Source organism: Macaca mulatta, chromosome 1 (genome assembly GCF_049350105.2).
Source record: "Macaca mulatta isolate MMU2019108-1 chromosome 1, T2T-MMU8v2.0, whole genome shotgun sequence".
Taxonomy (NCBI): Eukaryota; Metazoa; Chordata; class Mammalia; order Primates; family Cercopithecidae; genus Macaca; species Macaca mulatta.
Window position 1 is genome coordinate 63,674,771 of NC_133406.1, and position 16,191 is coordinate 63,690,961.

The 16,191-nt window shown below is 49.5% G+C and overlaps 1 protein-coding gene across 2 annotated transcripts in view; it reads right to left on the reverse strand.

The window, feature by feature from the left end:
• Nucleotides 1-2,691: 2,691 nt before the first annotated feature.
• SLC26A9 (solute carrier family 26 member 9) overlaps nucleotides 2,692-16,191 on the reverse strand; it is a 30,471-nt gene continuing 16,971 nt past the window's right edge. The window contains exons 13-22 of one of the 2 annotated variants that reach the window (XM_078004640.1): nucleotides 14,065-14,171; nucleotides 13,217-13,286; nucleotides 13,008-13,100; nucleotides 12,755-12,868; nucleotides 11,233-11,514; nucleotides 9,847-9,901; nucleotides 8,537-8,682; nucleotides 6,975-7,046; nucleotides 5,009-5,052; nucleotides 2,692-4,834 (exon numbers count right to left, since the gene is read on the reverse strand). In XM_078004640.1, coding sequence (XP_077860766.1) covers nucleotides 4,426-4,834; nucleotides 5,009-5,052; nucleotides 6,975-7,046; nucleotides 8,537-8,682; nucleotides 9,847-9,901; nucleotides 11,233-11,514; nucleotides 12,755-12,868; nucleotides 13,008-13,100; nucleotides 13,217-13,286; nucleotides 14,065-14,171 — 1,392 coding nt within the window. In that variant the 3' untranslated portion in view covers nucleotides 2,692-4,425. Of the gene's footprint in view, nucleotides 4,835-4,867; nucleotides 5,053-6,974; nucleotides 7,047-8,536; nucleotides 8,683-9,846; nucleotides 9,902-11,232; nucleotides 11,515-12,754; nucleotides 12,869-13,007; nucleotides 13,101-13,216; nucleotides 13,287-14,064; nucleotides 14,172-16,191 lie in introns of those variants that run through there. The other variant, XM_078004644.1, reaches the window with a different exon arrangement.

Sequence of the window (16,191 nt, forward strand, 5' to 3'; positions counted from 1 at the left end):
AGATAAGTTGGTGGTGGTGGCTCATGCCTGTAATCCCAGCACTTTAGGAGGCCGAGGCGGGCGGATCACTGGAGGTCAGGAGTTTGAGACCAGCCTGGCCAACATGGTGAAGCCCTGTCTCTACTAAAAATACAAAAAAAATTAGCCAGGTGCGGTGGCAGGTGCCTGTAATCCCAGCTATTCAGGAGGCTGAGGCAGGGAGAATCGCTTGAACCCGGGAGGCGGAGGTTGCAGTGAGCTGAGGTCACACCATTGTACTCCAGCCTGGGTGACAAGAGCGAGACTTTGTCTAAAAAAAAATAAAATAAAAAAGAGAAAGAGAGAGACAATGAGAGAGACAATGATAAAGCAGATGGGGTAAAATGTTAACCATAAGTGAACTAGATTAAAGAGCATACAGTATTTATTGTGCAATTTTTTTTTTCTTTTTGAAAACAGGATCTTGCTCTGTTGCCCAGGCTGGAGTGCAGTGATGCGATCATAGCTCATTGTAATCTCAAATCCCTGGACTCAAGTGATCCTCTTGTCTCAGCCTTCCCGGTAGCTAGGACTATAGGCACGTGCCATCGTGCACAGCTAATTTTTTTTAAATTCTAAATTGTCTCTGTAGAAATGGGGGGTAGGGGTGGGGATCTCCTTTTGTTGCTCAGGCTGGTCTCAAACTCCTGACCTCAAATGATCTTCCTGCCTTGGTCTCCCAAAGTGTTAATATTACAGGTGTGAGTCACTGCATCCGGCCTCTTGTGATACTTTTAGTTTTGCAACTTTTTTTCGTTTGAAATTATTTCCAAGTGAAAAGTTTGTTTAAAAAAAAAAATCCCTTATTTAAACAAAAATCTTTGTTGAAGGAAAGTGTTTACTTCTAGCGCTGGAAGTAAGAAGTAACTCCCATAATTCTAAAGAACCTGCTTTCATGTTATGCGATTTAGAGACAGGAGGTCTTAGTGTCATCTTGTTTGATCTACCATCTAGAGCAGGAGCTCCCCCGACAGCATCCCTGGCAGGTGGTTAGCTTACCTCTTCTTGGGCATGTTCAGGGATTCACAGTCTTAAAATTACCCCATTCCAGTCCAGAATGGTGAGATGGCTGTCTTACAAATGCTTCTATACTACCTCTATATACGACTAATGCCATGTTGTAGTTAGACAACTGCATAGGTAACAGCGGGTTTGGAAGATGAAAGGCTAAAGAAATGTACCCAATTTAGATGCTACTTATGTGCCACTCAAAACGCTCCTACTAATCCTCTGTTGGAATAATGGTTCTGGATGGTCTTATCTGCCAGTCCCTCCCAGGAACCATGCCATACCTCTTCCTTCCTGCAGGTGCGTCACTGATGCCCTAGCATGGGTCACCTTGGGAACTGCTCTGCATGCATCCTATATTTGTTGAAGAGTTAATACTCATAGGGCCATCCTTGATCAACGGACTATGGGTGTGAGGGTTAAATGTTTCTCTAGGACAGTTTGCAGATGCTTCTCACAGGGCTCCTGGGAAGGACTGGCGGGGTAGAGCCCCAGTTGCCTTTCACAGTGGCTTATTCTCGTGTTGGCTTTCTCTGCCTCCCTGTTTTCACTCTTGCCCATCACTCCTCTCCCTGAGATCATTGCCTGAATAGCCCGTGCACAGACTTTTGTCTCAGGTTCTGCATCCAGGAGGAATCAGGCTAAGATAGCATCATTAGAAAAAAAGTCTGAAACTCCTATGAGAGGGATGCTAATTGCTAATTTACCAAAATTCCACAGCTCAGCTGAATAGCAGGCTGAAGCAAGATTAGCTTATCTTAAATAAACATCATTTTGGGACTCATTGACTTCTCTGTCTCTGCAACATATCTTCTTCCTTCAACTGTTTCTCCTTCTGGTTATCCCCATTTTTTTTTAAAGAGATGGGGTCACACTTTGTTGCCCAGACTGGTCTTGAACTCCTGGCTTGAAGTGATCCTTTAAATCTCCAAAGTGTTGGGATTACAGGTGTGAGCCACTGTGCCTGGCCTCTCCCCATCTTTTTATTCTTGTGTTTCTCCATCCCATTGACCATTCATCTCCATGCCCTCTTTGTTTTGTCTAATCTCTGGTCCTTCATCTCTTTCCACTTCATCCTCTTTCTGTCTCCTTTATGCCTTTGCTTCTTGTTTTTCTGTGATTCCTCTTATTTCTTCCCTTTCTGATTGCTGGTAAACACAGTTGACCGTCAACCTAGCTTGTGGGACACTTGACTCCCATGGCTTTGCTCTCCTTGCATTGTCTCACAAACAGGGGAGTGAAAGGTGGGATTAGATTGTGTGCTGCCCCACACTAAGGATCTGAAGGCTTTGCTAAGTAACAATGGGATTGGCCCTTAATAGGCATCCCATGAAGGTGAAAGAATTAGTGAGTGAAAGGCATGCAGAGGGATGATGGGGCTTTGACATCGCCTATAGCCTCAAAAATCCAGAGTTGACTCTGGGTACTGGTACTGGGTGTGTGGACCCCTCAGCCCAATCTTCTCTCCCCAGTTTCTGTTATTTAGCTGGATCGTGGAAGTTTATGCATTCCCAGGAGTGAAAAATCAGAACTTGGAGAGGAGCTGGGAGACCCATGGAGAAATCTGAGTCCTCATTGCTTCCCCCTAGGATAATGCAAAGCAAGGCCAGGTCTCCGTGGAAGTGACTTGTTTTGCTTTTCTATAAAACCACCCAAACATGTGCATTTGTTCACATTTCAAATCCAGTTTATTACCAAAACAAACAAAAGGAGAATGAGTCTTAAATTAAATAAATTATGCAAATATCTCAAGAGATAAGGTTCCCAGACCTCCCTGGGAATTATATTATCACAGGTCAGTATCACTAAGAACATTCAAAAGTATTGAAATTCTGGATTATTTCACTACTTTGCCTCCATCTTTCCTGCTTCAACCAGGTCCAGAAGAGTGTTCTTTTCCAAATATTCCAGCGGAGACGTTTTCTTCAATGTCTTCCCTCTGCTCCACGTGTTTCCAATCTTACCTCCACAGCGGGCTCTGCAACCCTCAGACATGTTGCAGACCTCTCCCTGAGCCCCAACTCCAGGCCACTGGATCAACAATCCCCTTCAGTTCTGAGGCTGGTCTGGGGGTTGATGATTACTTGGGGGTTAAGGATCACTTCCTCAAGTCCTCAGGGGATCTAGATACTTGGTTCAAAGGGGACTCTGACTTGGAATGTCCTGAGGCTCTGTGACCTTCTCCCACCTCCTGGGCCTGAGCTAGACTTGGAAGGAGGTGGAGTAGGGGAGAGTGAGTTGTCATTGGCTAAGGCTCTTGTCCTCCTGGAATTTGGCACTTCGGGTGCTGGGCACGGTGAATCCCAGATAACATTGTCTTTCGCCTTCCAAGTTTTGAGTTCCATTGGCAGCCAGATGGCATAATGAATTCACAGAAAAGCAGTGCTCCTGGGCCAAGAATGTGTTGGCTCTTGGCCAGCACCCCCTCCTTTAACTCTAAGAAGACTTGTTAGCTGATCAGCTCACTCAACACACAGACACACAATGCAGGTCTGGCTGAAGTTAGAAATTGGGATGTTTTCCTAGGCTGGGCCAGCCCAACCTGTTAGGGAAGGGGTTGTTAAGTTGAAGAAGCTTGAGAAAAGCAGTGATGAGAGGCCAGAAGATTTTCTGTGCATTTCCATTGAAATTTTACAAAACACTTACACATGGAACCTATTTATTTTCAAGTCAACAGTGGGGTTCCTCTCAATATCTCCTTGTACATATGGAGAACTTAACCCCTATTTTCATCTTCATAGGAGAAGATGGCCTCAGGTCCTAAGGGTGTTAAGGAATCTTCCTGTGGAGGAAGATCCAATCTGGATCAGCCCCTTTCCATATCTGCATGCAGTTAGGGGATGCAGCGGGTCCCTGGAGGATTTCCTCCTTTGCCTGCAGAAGGACCCCATCGTGTCTCTGGGCCACAAGCTGATAAGGAAGAGTTAACATGATTGGCTGTTTGCCAAGTAAAGAAGGATAACACAGATTTACCAAAGGGAGGCATTTCCCTGACCGGCCCTGAGGTCAAGGGGGACTGTCCGGGCCCAGGTCCCATCAGTTTTCCCTGTGTTGGTACTAGCACCCTCTTTTCCTCTGAGTCTCTGGGTGCAAAGAAGGATTCCCAAAAGCTTTTGTGCAGAATAACTGGTATCTATTACTAGGAAGCCAGAGGATTCTGCCAGCTACCCATCCCCCTCTTTGGGGTTTCTAGCCAGCCTCCAGGGGGAGGGAGCAGCCTCTGAGGGCAGGGGCACCAATGTTTCTGGGGACTGAGGCAGAACCTTAGTGGGCTGCCCCTGGGGAGGTAGCTCTGGTGGTCTCGATGGCCCTGGTCACTGTCCAGGCTAGAGTCTGATGTGCTTGCTGACAGCACTGGTGGTTTGGGCAGCCTTGGCGATGATGGAGGGGGGCATATAGTTACCAAGGCCTAGACTCCTGGGTGTGGAGAGCACATGGTCCTCGGGTGCAGAGCTGCCAGAGACAGAGTTGAGGCAGCTGGGGAAGGCAAGCCAGAGTCCTAACCAAGTTTATCCCTATGTCCCATGACAGCCTGACACCATCTGACACTGAGCCGTGTGGGCTCTGGGACACTTTTTGAAGCTTGTACAGCAGGCCAGCACAGTTGTACTTGTCCTTCTGTTTTTGGCTCACTCGTAAAAGCTGGAAGTCAAGGTGTCCTTCAGCTGCCAAGGACAGGGCAGAGGTGGGTGGGGTGGAGCGAGCAGGAGGCTTGTCCATTGCGGCCAAGGCCTGACGGGTGAAGACTGGGCTCACCAGACTCTCACTCCTGGAAGGGTAGCACCCCCCTGCTGCTGAGAGGCTCTCTCTGGAGTTGCGGGAAGGAAAGAGGGGAGGAGACGGGGGAAAGGAGACAGGAAGCCAAGCTCTGGGGGATGCACTTTCCTCTGCTCGACACTCCCTGTGACCCAGGCTCATCTTTTGTGGAAGTTCCAAGTGCCAGGTGCTCTATAGGCAGCATGAAGACTGGTCGGGCCCTCACAGGGCGGTCAGGGTCTCTGTGTGAAACATGCTCCCGAACATCTCCTGCAGGAACCATAGGAAAGAAGTGGGAGGGGAAGAGAGAGGTTAGACCAGTTGGAGTCACAGTGGCTGCAACCAAGAGGTGACCCTAGGAACCCCTTGCCAGAACAAGGCACCATGTGTGCCTGTGTGTCTGTGTGTGCGTGTCTGTGTGTGCGTGTCTGTGTGTGCGTGTCTGTGTGTGCGCGAGAGAGTGTGTGTGTGAACAGGGGGGAGGCAGGGTCATCCTAGGAGGTGAACCAGTCCAGCGTGGCAGGAGCAGGTGCAGAAATCTACATGTGAATTGCCTCCCGTGTGCTGTGTGACCTTCCACGTGTCCCTCGCCCCCTTTTAGCTTCACTTGCCTCATTGGGTAAAACAAGGGTTGGCAGTAGACAAGCTCTAAAGTCCTTTCTCACTTTGATAAGCTATTTTGGTCCTCTCCAGGCTTTTCGGAATGTGCTGGAGATTCCAAGAGGGCACAGAAATCAGTTTGCCAAATCTCTGTGGCTCAAGCTCTATTTTCTAATCTGTCCCACCTGCCATCAGCACTGTGAGAGATGGATTCAGAGCACCACGGAGCTCAATGTCAAAAAGAATGGGAAGAAGCACAAAGAGAGACACTATTTCTCATAGACCCAAAGCCAGATTTCTCCAAACCTAGTTATCTGGTTTCTTTTAATTCAGGGTGTTGGTGGGGTGGTGTTAATCCAGGGGCCCTGTGGGGATGGTGATCCCTCATATCCACAGACCTTTTAGGTTTTGTTTTGTTTGTTTGTCTTTGAGACAGTCTCACTTTGTCACCCAGGCTGGAGCGCAGTGGCATGATCTCAGCTCACTGCAACCTCTGCCTCCCAGGTTCAAGTGATTCTCATGCCTCAGACTCCTGAGTAGCTGGGACTACAGGCATGCACCATCACACCTGGCTAATTTTTGTATTTTTAGTAGAGACAGGGTTTTGCCATGTTGGCCAGGCTGGTCTCAAACTCCTGACCTCAGGTGATCCGCCCGCCTCAGCCTCCCAAGGTGCTGGGATTACAGGTGTAAACCATTCCACCCAGCCACATGTCTTTTAGTTCTTAAGCCCTGTCCACATGCAATAATAATTTATTTTTAGACCCAGAATTCATTTATTCTACTAGAACATACGTTTCTAAAAGGCACAGGCCTTTGTTTTGCTCACTGCTGTTTGTCCATCCTGAACTGCATCAGGCAAACAGTAGGTACACTATAAATACCTGCTGAATTAGTGAAAGAACAAGTGACTGCCCTGCCAATCTGGTGTGGTGGATGGGACAGGTATTACCTATGTTTCCCTAACTTCACAGATGATAAAAACTAGGGCCCAGGGTGTACGTGGCTTGCCCAAGGTCACATGAATGATGTGTTGGAGAGTAAGAATAGATACTAGTTCTCTAGGACTTGGTCCAGTGACTCACCCTCTCCCCACGATGCCTTTCAGGGATTGAGAAGAATGAAAGCAAAGGCCAGGCATAGTGGCTTATGCCTGTAATCCAGGCACTTAGGAGACCGAGACAGGCAGATCGCTTGAGATCGGAAGTTCGAGACCAGCCCGGCCAACATGGTGAAACCCTGTCTCTACTAAAAATACGAAAATTAGCTGGGCACAGGCCTGAAGTCCCAGCTACTCAGGAGGCTGAGGCAGGAGAACTGCTAGAACCCGGGAGGCAGAGGTTGCAGTGAATCGAGATCATGCCACTGCACTCCAGTCTGGGTGAGAGAGTAAGACTTTGTCTCAAAAAAAAAAAAAAAAAAAAAAAAAGAAAAGAAAAGAAACAAAGATGACCACAAATCTTTGTGGCCTTGAATGTGACTGCTCTGGGCTGGAGGTGAGACAGCCGAGTGAACACCTTGTATTTGACAGCGACCCCATCCTTCCCCTCCTCACCCTGCTCCCACCCTCACAGCCCCGTCCCTCAGCTCACCTGCTCTAAGTCCCAGTAGCTGGGGATGTCCTCCTCTGAGTCGTACAAGGAGAGTTCAGGGTCCCCTGGAGCCTGGAAGGGAGGAAGTCGGTGCAGAATGAGCTTCAGTGACTGAACAGCAAAGTTGGTGCATGGTGGCAGGAAAAGGGACAGGTGGCTGGCTCTGGTTGGATGCTGCTTCCTGACACATGACTCATCCTCTTGCCCCTTCCCTCACCTGCCTCACAAAAACATCACAGCTGTGGTCTTCCTCTTTATACCAGACAGGTGTGTATCACGGTCTTCTCTCCCTTGTGGGCTGTTAGAGGCAGGGAAGGTTTTACCCAGCTTAGAAAAGCTACCGGCTAGCTGCCTGACCTTGGGGAATTCCTGTCCTCTTGGGAATCTGTTTTCTAATCTGTTAAAGTCTGATAACCAGCCTCACTTTGCTTGCTTTGTCCGTCACCACGCTGTTGAAAAGGTGTGTGTTTATGTGTGTGATTTGTATCTGTGAATGTAGTCTATAATATGTAAGTAATGTTATACAAAATATAAATTATTTATGTCTATAACTAATAAAGTATACATATCAACGAGAGTAGCTGAACATGATTAGGGCACTAGCAAATACTGCAGTTTCCTCCCGAATCTCCCTCTTTGCTCTGCGGACAAGTTCACAAAGCAGGAAAGCCCGTTGTTCCCCCAGGGTTTCCCTCTAGGCATGGAGGGCAGGAGCCAGCGCCCGGTGTGTTCCTGGGCAGTCTTTCAGCACTTAGAACAGATGGTTTCACCTTCATCAGTCTCTTAAGGCAAAGAGCAAATCGTTGCTCTAGGGCCAGAAAAGCCTTTCTTATGACCCACAGAGGGCGGGGGAGGTTTTTATCCAGGGCTAGGGCACAAACAGAGTCTTGGGAGGCCAAGGGCAGGAGCTGAGCTGGGAGGGGACCCTGAAGGCTGAGAGACGACTGGGGATACCTAGGCAGGGACCCCAAGGGCGTGGGCTTTTTCTGACTCCTCAGCCTTCTGGAGTTTTAGATGCTGTTATTTGTATCCCATTTGTATGTCACTTACTGAGCTAGTAAATTAAATGTCGAAAAGCTGAGATAAAACTCAGACCCAATCTCTTCATCCCTCATCAGCCTGAAATCTCTAAGCTCTGGTAAGTTAAAATGGGTAGGCTTACTCCCCTCCCCTTCCTTCCCCAAAGCCCCCATTAGAAAGAGATGTGGAGGAGGCAGGGAACGATGCCAGCAGAGTGGGCCTGCTCTTCTACGCTTTGGGTGTTTGTGCAACCAGAAAATTTATATTGATAAAGAATTTTTACAATACGCAAAGCACTTTCAAGTGACACAAAAGATGTAATTATCATTTAACCCTAAAACAAAACAAAAGAAAAATGCAGAGAGGTAGGTAATGTTAGTTGATGGTGCTCCTTCTACAGATAAGGAAACTGAGATTCAGAAAACTGAAATGGCAGACTTGATATTGGAACTTAAACCTTCTCTTGTGTTCTTTCTAATACGTCTTGGTCCTGCTATTTCAGTGCCTTGGAGCCTAGGATTCCCCAGATGCAAGGACCTTACCCCTTGGAAATTGTGTCCTGGAGTCACATCTCTGGCATTTGCCTGGGCAAAGAGGACTGCATCGTGTATGCTGGGAAAGACGTGCTTGCATTCTAGACTCCCATCCTCAAAGACGCCTCCATGGCTAATGTCATTGTACACCTGGGCTAGAAGGAGAAAAGATCACCTTCAGAAAGATAACAGCCATTGTGGATTGGAGCTGGGGGTGGGGAAGATGGTGAGACCAGAGCAGGGATGGGAGAGGCCTGAGGTCTGAGCTCTTGCTGTATCTGAGGGCCATGGCATTGGCAGTGCAATATCAGCTCTGGACAGCAGAGGGCGACATGAACTTGAGGATGCTGAACGTTCAACCCAGGGCAGAAGGAAGCAGTTTGATTTAGGGAGTCAGTACTTTGTGGTGATTCAAGTGGAAAAGCCTAAGCCATCCTTGAGGAGGCCGTTGCCAGTTCTATCCCCCAAGGACCCATCCTTCCTCTTGTTTTCCCAGACCTTTCCAGCAACTTCCAATGTGTGGCAGAACCATTACTCTTAATCCTAGAGATGGTTTCTTGAGGGGGTGTCCAGTGAGGTTGGGGAGAATCCACTGCTTCTTACTCCAGAGCATATCATAGCAGGTCATTGCCACTGCAGATTCTCTCCCTGAGCATGGCCATGTGGAGCTTGGGACCTGCAGCCCTGCTGGAGGGGGTCTGACCCAGTGCAGGGAGCTGGGGGTGTATGTATGTGCCCCTTCACATTCTCCTGTGTGTCTGTGTGCACTTGCTCCCACATCTCTGCAGTTTGCATACATGCTAGTAATGTAAATGTCTGTTGCTCTGTGGCCACATCCTTGAGGCTGTGTATATGCACCCTTTGGAGGCTGTGTGCCTACAAAACTGCATATTTATACGTTCCCTGGGTGTGCTCTATGCCTATATAGATTCACAGAGTTTTTGATTGGGAGAGGATCCTCAAATCCATCTAGTCAGCCCTCTTGTTTTACATAGGTAGAGATAGATCCCTTGATAGATAAAGTGACTCAGCCAAGGATACATGGCAAATTAGTTATGGAGTAGATTAGAATCCTAGCTGTCCTTTTGTAACTCCATGACCCCCTTACCCTCATTCTGTCACTAAGGCCCCTAGGATGTTTATACAATCTGATCAGTCTCTTTGGACTTGTACCTGAAGCTCTTATGAGCAGGCAGCAGCTTGGGGAGGATATCTGGGTGCTCTCATTTCCAAGCTCCTCACTATTCAGACCCCACCAACTGTTCCTACCCCACACTCCTTGCCAGCCTTTCAGTCCCTAAATGTTCTCTTTGTCTTACCGTGGATGTTCACCAAGAAGACCTTCACGCCAATCTTCCCATAGGTGGAGCTCAGCTAGAAGTGTTGGGGTAGGGAGGCAAAAGGAAAGGAATGTTCTGAGTGGGTCTCAAAAGTGATTCACGAAACGTACTTCAGAGGGGAAGCCAAACAAATAAGCAACCCCGAGAGCCCAGCAGCCAAAGACGAAAATAGCAGCAAAGCACACCGCTTCTCCCTGGAGTGCTGGCTGATGGCTCCTCTGGGAAGGGGGGCGGAAATGGAGTTTTGCCAATGTGGCAGGCACTTAAAGTCACCATGGCCCCTTCTTGTGGGGCTAGATCTTTTCTTTTTTTTCCTTTTGAGATAGAGTTTCTCTCTGTCACCCAAGCTGGAGTGCAGTGGCGCGATCTCGGCTCACTGCAACCTCCACCTCCTGGCTTCAAGCAATTTTCTGCCTCAGCCTCCGGAGTAGCTGGGACTACAGGCACCTGCCACCACACCTGGATAATATTTGTATTTTTAGTAGAGATGGGGTTTCACCATGTTGGCCAGGCTGCTCTCGAACTCCTGACCTTGTGATCCACCTGCCTTGACCTCCCAAAGTGCTGGGATTACAGGCGTGAGCCACCACGCCCAGCTGATCTTTTCTTGCAGTAGCTTAGATTCCCAGATTCCTTTGTGGCTTCAGACAGAAGCTGGAGGGGAGGACAGAGGCTCAGGGAATCAAGAGCTTCAGCCAAGGCTGGCCTGGACTCCAGATCCCGGCTAAGGAAGCCAGCTGAGGCCCAAGGCTGGGTATGGGGCCTGCCCTGAGCCTGGTTGATGGTGACATCAGTCCGAACACTCTTTGTGCCCATTGTTCCCCTGGCTTGCCTCTATCTGAGCCAGCTCTGAGGTTTGCTGACTCCTGCCATTGGTGGTGGCTGCTGGAAAGTTATCAGATAGATACATTCATTCAAGGTGTCCCGTGGGCTGTCTGTTTGGCCTAATGGTGTGGGGTGCTGGTGTTATTTCTTCCTCTCTCCTAGGCTGGCCAGTGAATGAGGGACAAGGGCAGCAGATCATGAACCAGGTGCCAAACTGAACCCTATTCAGAGACCCTGGGTGGGTTCCTGGTGGCTGAGAGGGACTTGGGATGGTCACTGCTGGGGGCGTTGGGAGCATGGGAGCCTGAAGCTCTGGTAGACCTCTCTAGCCAGTCATTGTCACGGGCCGTCTGGGCCTGCTTTGTGGAGAATGTCCCATCCTGGTAGCGTCTGGGGAAAGGAGGGATCCCTAGGAGCCTTTAGCCTCCGTGGTGAGCTTCCTCCCTCAGCTTCCTGAAATGAGGGCTCCCAGGAAAGGGAATGTGGAGAGCAGAGCAGAGGGGGTGGAGCAGGTAGTGCTTGCTGCCCCCGAGAGCTCACCTTGGCCAGGGTCTTGATGCCCATCAAGTCCACAAAGCTGACTCCACTCATGTCCAGGATGAGGGTGTGGAAGGTGACGAAGGGCGGGACACTGGCCAGAGTGTCACTGGGCTCGCCGGGGGCCTCAGCAGAGGCCGGTGGCTCACTCTGGGCAGCTGAGGAGCTGTCGGGGCTGAAGGTGATGTAGGACACACTGGTGCCGTTAGCCTGCGTCTGGTTGTTGTTGGGGTCAGTGGGGGACGCGTTCTCAAAGTCCTGCTGCAGCTCCTGCAGGGAGACAGTCTGGAGGGGTGGAGATGGTGGGCAGAGTCAGGGACCACCAGACTGAGCCAGACCTTGCTGTGGCTGAAGCAGGGGCATGGAGGGTGTAGGTGGAGGGGAATAACTCTCCTCGGTGATGGTGAACACAGACCCCGAAAGCTCCACCAGAGAGGCCTCTCCCAAAGCCCCTTCTTGGGCAGGGCCTGCAAACTTGGTATCCTACAACCCAGACAAAGTGAGAGGACCCAGCCAAGAGAGGCACTGAAGCCTCAGCCCACCCTGTCCGGGAGAAAGCCCCTCCGGGGACACTGAGCTCCTTTATTTCTTAAGACAGAGTCTCCCTCTGTTGCCCAGGCTGGAGTGCAGTGGCACTATCTCAGCTCACTGCAACCTCTGCCTCCCGGGTTCAAGTGATTCTCGTGCCTCAGCCTCCCGAATAACTGGGATTACAGTGCCCACCACCACGCCTGGCTAATTTTTGTGTATTTTTAGTAGAGACAGGGTTTTGCCATGTTGGGCAGGTTGGTCTCAAACTCCTGACCTCAAGTGATTCACCCACCTCGGCCACCCAAAGTGCTGGGATTACAAGGATTACTCCCATGCCCCCCACTCCCCAGGCCTTGCTAGCCCTGGGCTGCCTAGGTTCCCCAGGAAATTCACTGCTGCTCCCCCTCTGGATTGTTCAAAAGTCCATGGGCCATATCCTATCTGAGCCAGAAAATGGAGAAGGGCCGTGGGGGTTCAGTGGCTTCCCTGGGAGATGGTAGCACCTCATCCAAGAAGAAAAATGCCCAGGCTGGGTGCAGTGGCTCAGGCCTGTAATCCCAGCACTTTGGGAGACTGAGGTAGGTGAATCACCTGAGGTCAGGAGTTTGACACCACCCTGGCCAACATGGTGAAACCCCGTCTCTACCAAAAATACAAAAATTAGCCGGGCGTGGTGGCACCTGTAATCCCAGCTACTTGGGAGGCTAAGGCAGGAGAATTGCTTGAAACCCAGAGGTGGAGGTTGCAGTGAGCCGAGATCACGCCATTGCACTCAAGCCTGTGTGACAAGAGCAAAACTCCGTCTGTAAAAAATAAAAGGGAAAAAAAAGAAGAAGAAAAGTGCCCAGCGGCCACCAGGCAGTGTTCCCAGAGACTTTCTGTCTTTGCCTGTCAGGGTGGGAAGTGGGGTCCCCGGGGTACCATGAATAACAGGAGGCAATATCAGAATGGGCAGGGGAGCAGGGCACGGGGGCTGCTTCTGGCCTCTGTTCACCTTGGTTTTCATGAATAGAGACCTCCTCTGTTGTGTGGGCCTCATTCTCCGCTTCTCCTGCTTCTTGAGGTATTTTTGCTTGGCTAGTAATACTTTCTGGGGGTCCATGCCTGTCTGTAGGGAGAGAGCCAATAGCAATCTTGACCTCCATCCTCTATGGGAGTGACCTGTTTTCAGCTCCCACCACCCTTTTGCTTCCATCTTCTGGCCACTCTCTGTCCAGAGCCTCTGTTCCCCAGGCACTGAGCCTTACCTTGGCAATGACCTTTTGCCTGAAGATCTCTGAGTTGGCAAAGTAGAGAGGGGAGCAGTAAGTGATGATTTTAATCCCCTGGATATCCTGGGCCTGTGACAGGGAGACTGAGCTCAAGTTGCAGAAATGTCTTTATTGGCTTAAAAAAACAACCTCTTCTTGGGGTGGTGCAGAGTAAAAGAAAGAGGTCATAAGCTTGAATCACCTACCCTATTGTAGGTCTTGGGATTCACATAAATGTCTGTGTCCATGACCTGGGCCAGCGCATAGCCATTTCGACTGGATGAAGAAGGAAGAGAAAAACATAAGAGAATGTTCATGGCCCATGGGCCCGGAAGGGTGCTCCTGCTGGAGCCGGGGCAGAGCCAAGGTAGGATGGGGTCCTGTCCTCACCCCCAGACTTGCTGTGTCTGTCTTTCTGCACTGGAGACATATGTCTGGTGGCCTGTGGCCTCCTATAACTAGGAGGATGACAGGCAGGCCCTTGACATAGCTTCCAGACCAGAGGGCAGGGAAGTGAAGTGGTGGGAGCACACAAGGTGACAAGGTTCAGTTGCCCTGAAGTCATCACTTCCTTGTTCTGAGTTCTCAAGAAGAGAAGATAGATTCCCCCAACATTCAGCATCCTCCCTGCCTTGGCCAGGACCCTTTCTCTGTGATACTCCCAGTGTGTAGAACACAGCTTCTGTCTTCTACGCTGGCACTCTCCTGGGGTGGGGTCCCATTTGGTTTGGGGTTCTGGCAGTGTCTTTGGAAGGATGTTGAATCTCACTACCTGCTCTTGCCCTCCTTTCTCTGCCACCACCTTCTCCCCAGCCATCCCCAGCAAGACTATGCTGGCTTCCTCTAGGTTTTTCAGGATATGGGAAGTCAAACAGCCCAGCCTGTGCCCACAGTCCTGGCTGGGTTGAGCTCTCCTTGGGCCTTGCAGCAACTCCCGTGTCAGGCCCAGAGGTGGAAAGTACAGTGGACTAAGCCAGGCCGTGGCATGGTAGCCTTCCGAGGGCTGGCCCAGGGACCCGACTATGGGGCTGGGAGGGCGGAAGCTATTACTTACAACTGAGTCTGGAAGACCACGACCAGGACGGAGAAGGCGACACCCACTGCCACACCATAGGGCAGGCTGAGGAAGAAGGAGGAGAGGAAGCTCACTACCCAGATGCACTGTAAAAAGAGAGATGTCAAAAGCAGACCTGGGGAAAACACGACCTCTTTCAGGAAGTCTTCCTGGATTAGCCAAGGCCATTCTCTGCTAGTAAAACCTCAGAGCCTCTCTTCTCTTTTTTTTTAAATTGCGTTTTTGCATTATTTTATGTTATTTGTGCTTCAGTTACACTTTCCTGTTTCCCTTAGATTGACTGTGGTTGCCTAATCTTGTCTGTGTTTTTAACAGAAGCCCCAGCACACAGGGAGGCAGCATCTATAAGAGCATGCAGCTGGGGTCAGATCTGCTTGGGTTCAAAACGTGTGTGTTTGTTTGTTTTTGGAGTCAGAGGGTCTTTCTCTGTTGCTCAGGCTATAGTGCAGTGGCAAGATCAGCTCACTGCAGCCTCAAACTCGTGAACCCAAGTTGTGCTCCGGCCTTACCTTCCTGAGTAGTTAGGACTATAGCCACGTGCCACCACACCCAGCTAACTTTTTATTTTTCTAGAGATGGCTCTTGCTATGCTGCCCAAGCTGACCTTGAATTCCTTACCTCAAGCAATTCTCCTGCCTCAGCCTCCTAAAGTGCTAGATCACAGGTGTAAGTCACTGCACCCTGCCCAAAGTTTTGTTCTTTAATGGCTATGTGAAACAAAAGGAGAATAATAACGCCTACCTTATGAAAGGATTCAAATGTTAAGGAAAGTGACGGTCCTGGCCTAGTGATGGATGCTCAGTGGGTGATCAATAAATGTGAGTTCCCTCTCTCTGTCTAATAGCAAGCTGCGTGGACCCTGGCAGGAGCTCAGCAGTGCTTTCTGATTGACTGGGGGCCTCGTTGTGTGTGGGTGGGGGCCAACATTGGGTGAAGTTTTGATAGTTGCCCCCTGTAGATTTTAAGACCCACAAATTCCTCTAAAGGAAATAAATCTGCCCAGATTCCTGTAGAGAATTGCTGTGAAGATCAAATGGAAACACAAGCCGCCATATGAACCTAAGGAAACACTGCCATAGCAGGAGCTTGTTGGGCTGTGGTCAAAGCAGATCCTTGGGCTGGGAACTGAGGTATAATTTTTCTCCCTGTCCTCATCACTCTCTCTCCCTCGGTGACCACAGATGAGCCACTCACTTCTCTGGCTTTAAGGATTTTCTTCCCTGCCTTCGATGGGTGAGCCTCCCTTCCCTATGAGACAGTACAGCCTGGAGGTCTGGAGTCCAAGACTTGGAGTTTTAATCCAGACTCTACCACTTCCTACCTCTGATGATTTACTTAACCATTCTGAGCCTTGGTTTCATCATCGTTAAGAAAGGTTAGTAAATCCTCTCCCATAGGTTATGATGGGGCTTAAAATGGAGAGAATGCAGTGTCGTCAATGTACACTGGTCTTCGTGACTATGCCCAGAGGAAGATGCGGTGGAGTGTGTGACTAATCATAACAATAAGTCATGTTTGCAGAATGTTTGTGCCCGTGTGGTGTTTTCCCACTGTGATCTCATTTAATCCTCGGAACCAGCGTTTGACGCAACCGTGACTGCATGAGTCTCACCCCCATTTACAGATGAGGAAATAGAACCCCAGGGAAGTCTAGTAACTTCCTGAAGGTTTTGGTCCTCTGGCTTTATGTTCTAGGTTTTTTTTTTTTTTTTTTTTTAAACTATTTCCTTTTGCTTTTTTGGAGCTATATGTCATAAAGTAGTCATAGATAAGCTTTGTTGAGTATAAAATACGATGTAGACAACATGTTTACTTGTATTACCTTGCTGCTTCTTCATAGAAAACCCTGGGAGGCAGAGAGTACAAAATAACCATTTCCCCGATTAAGACGCCAAGACTCAGAAAGGTTAGGGGGCTTGCTATTGGCCACGGAGCCAGCAGATGGCTGAGTGAGGGTTTGAACATAGGATGTTTCACTTCGAAACTTGGACTTTTAACCACTCAGCTATGCTAATTAGGAAGCAGCAGACTAGAGAGTTCATTGTTAGGACAGGGCTAACTGACAGGGCTGTGGGGTTGGAGGAGAGGGCAGGGGCATGGCCGGTA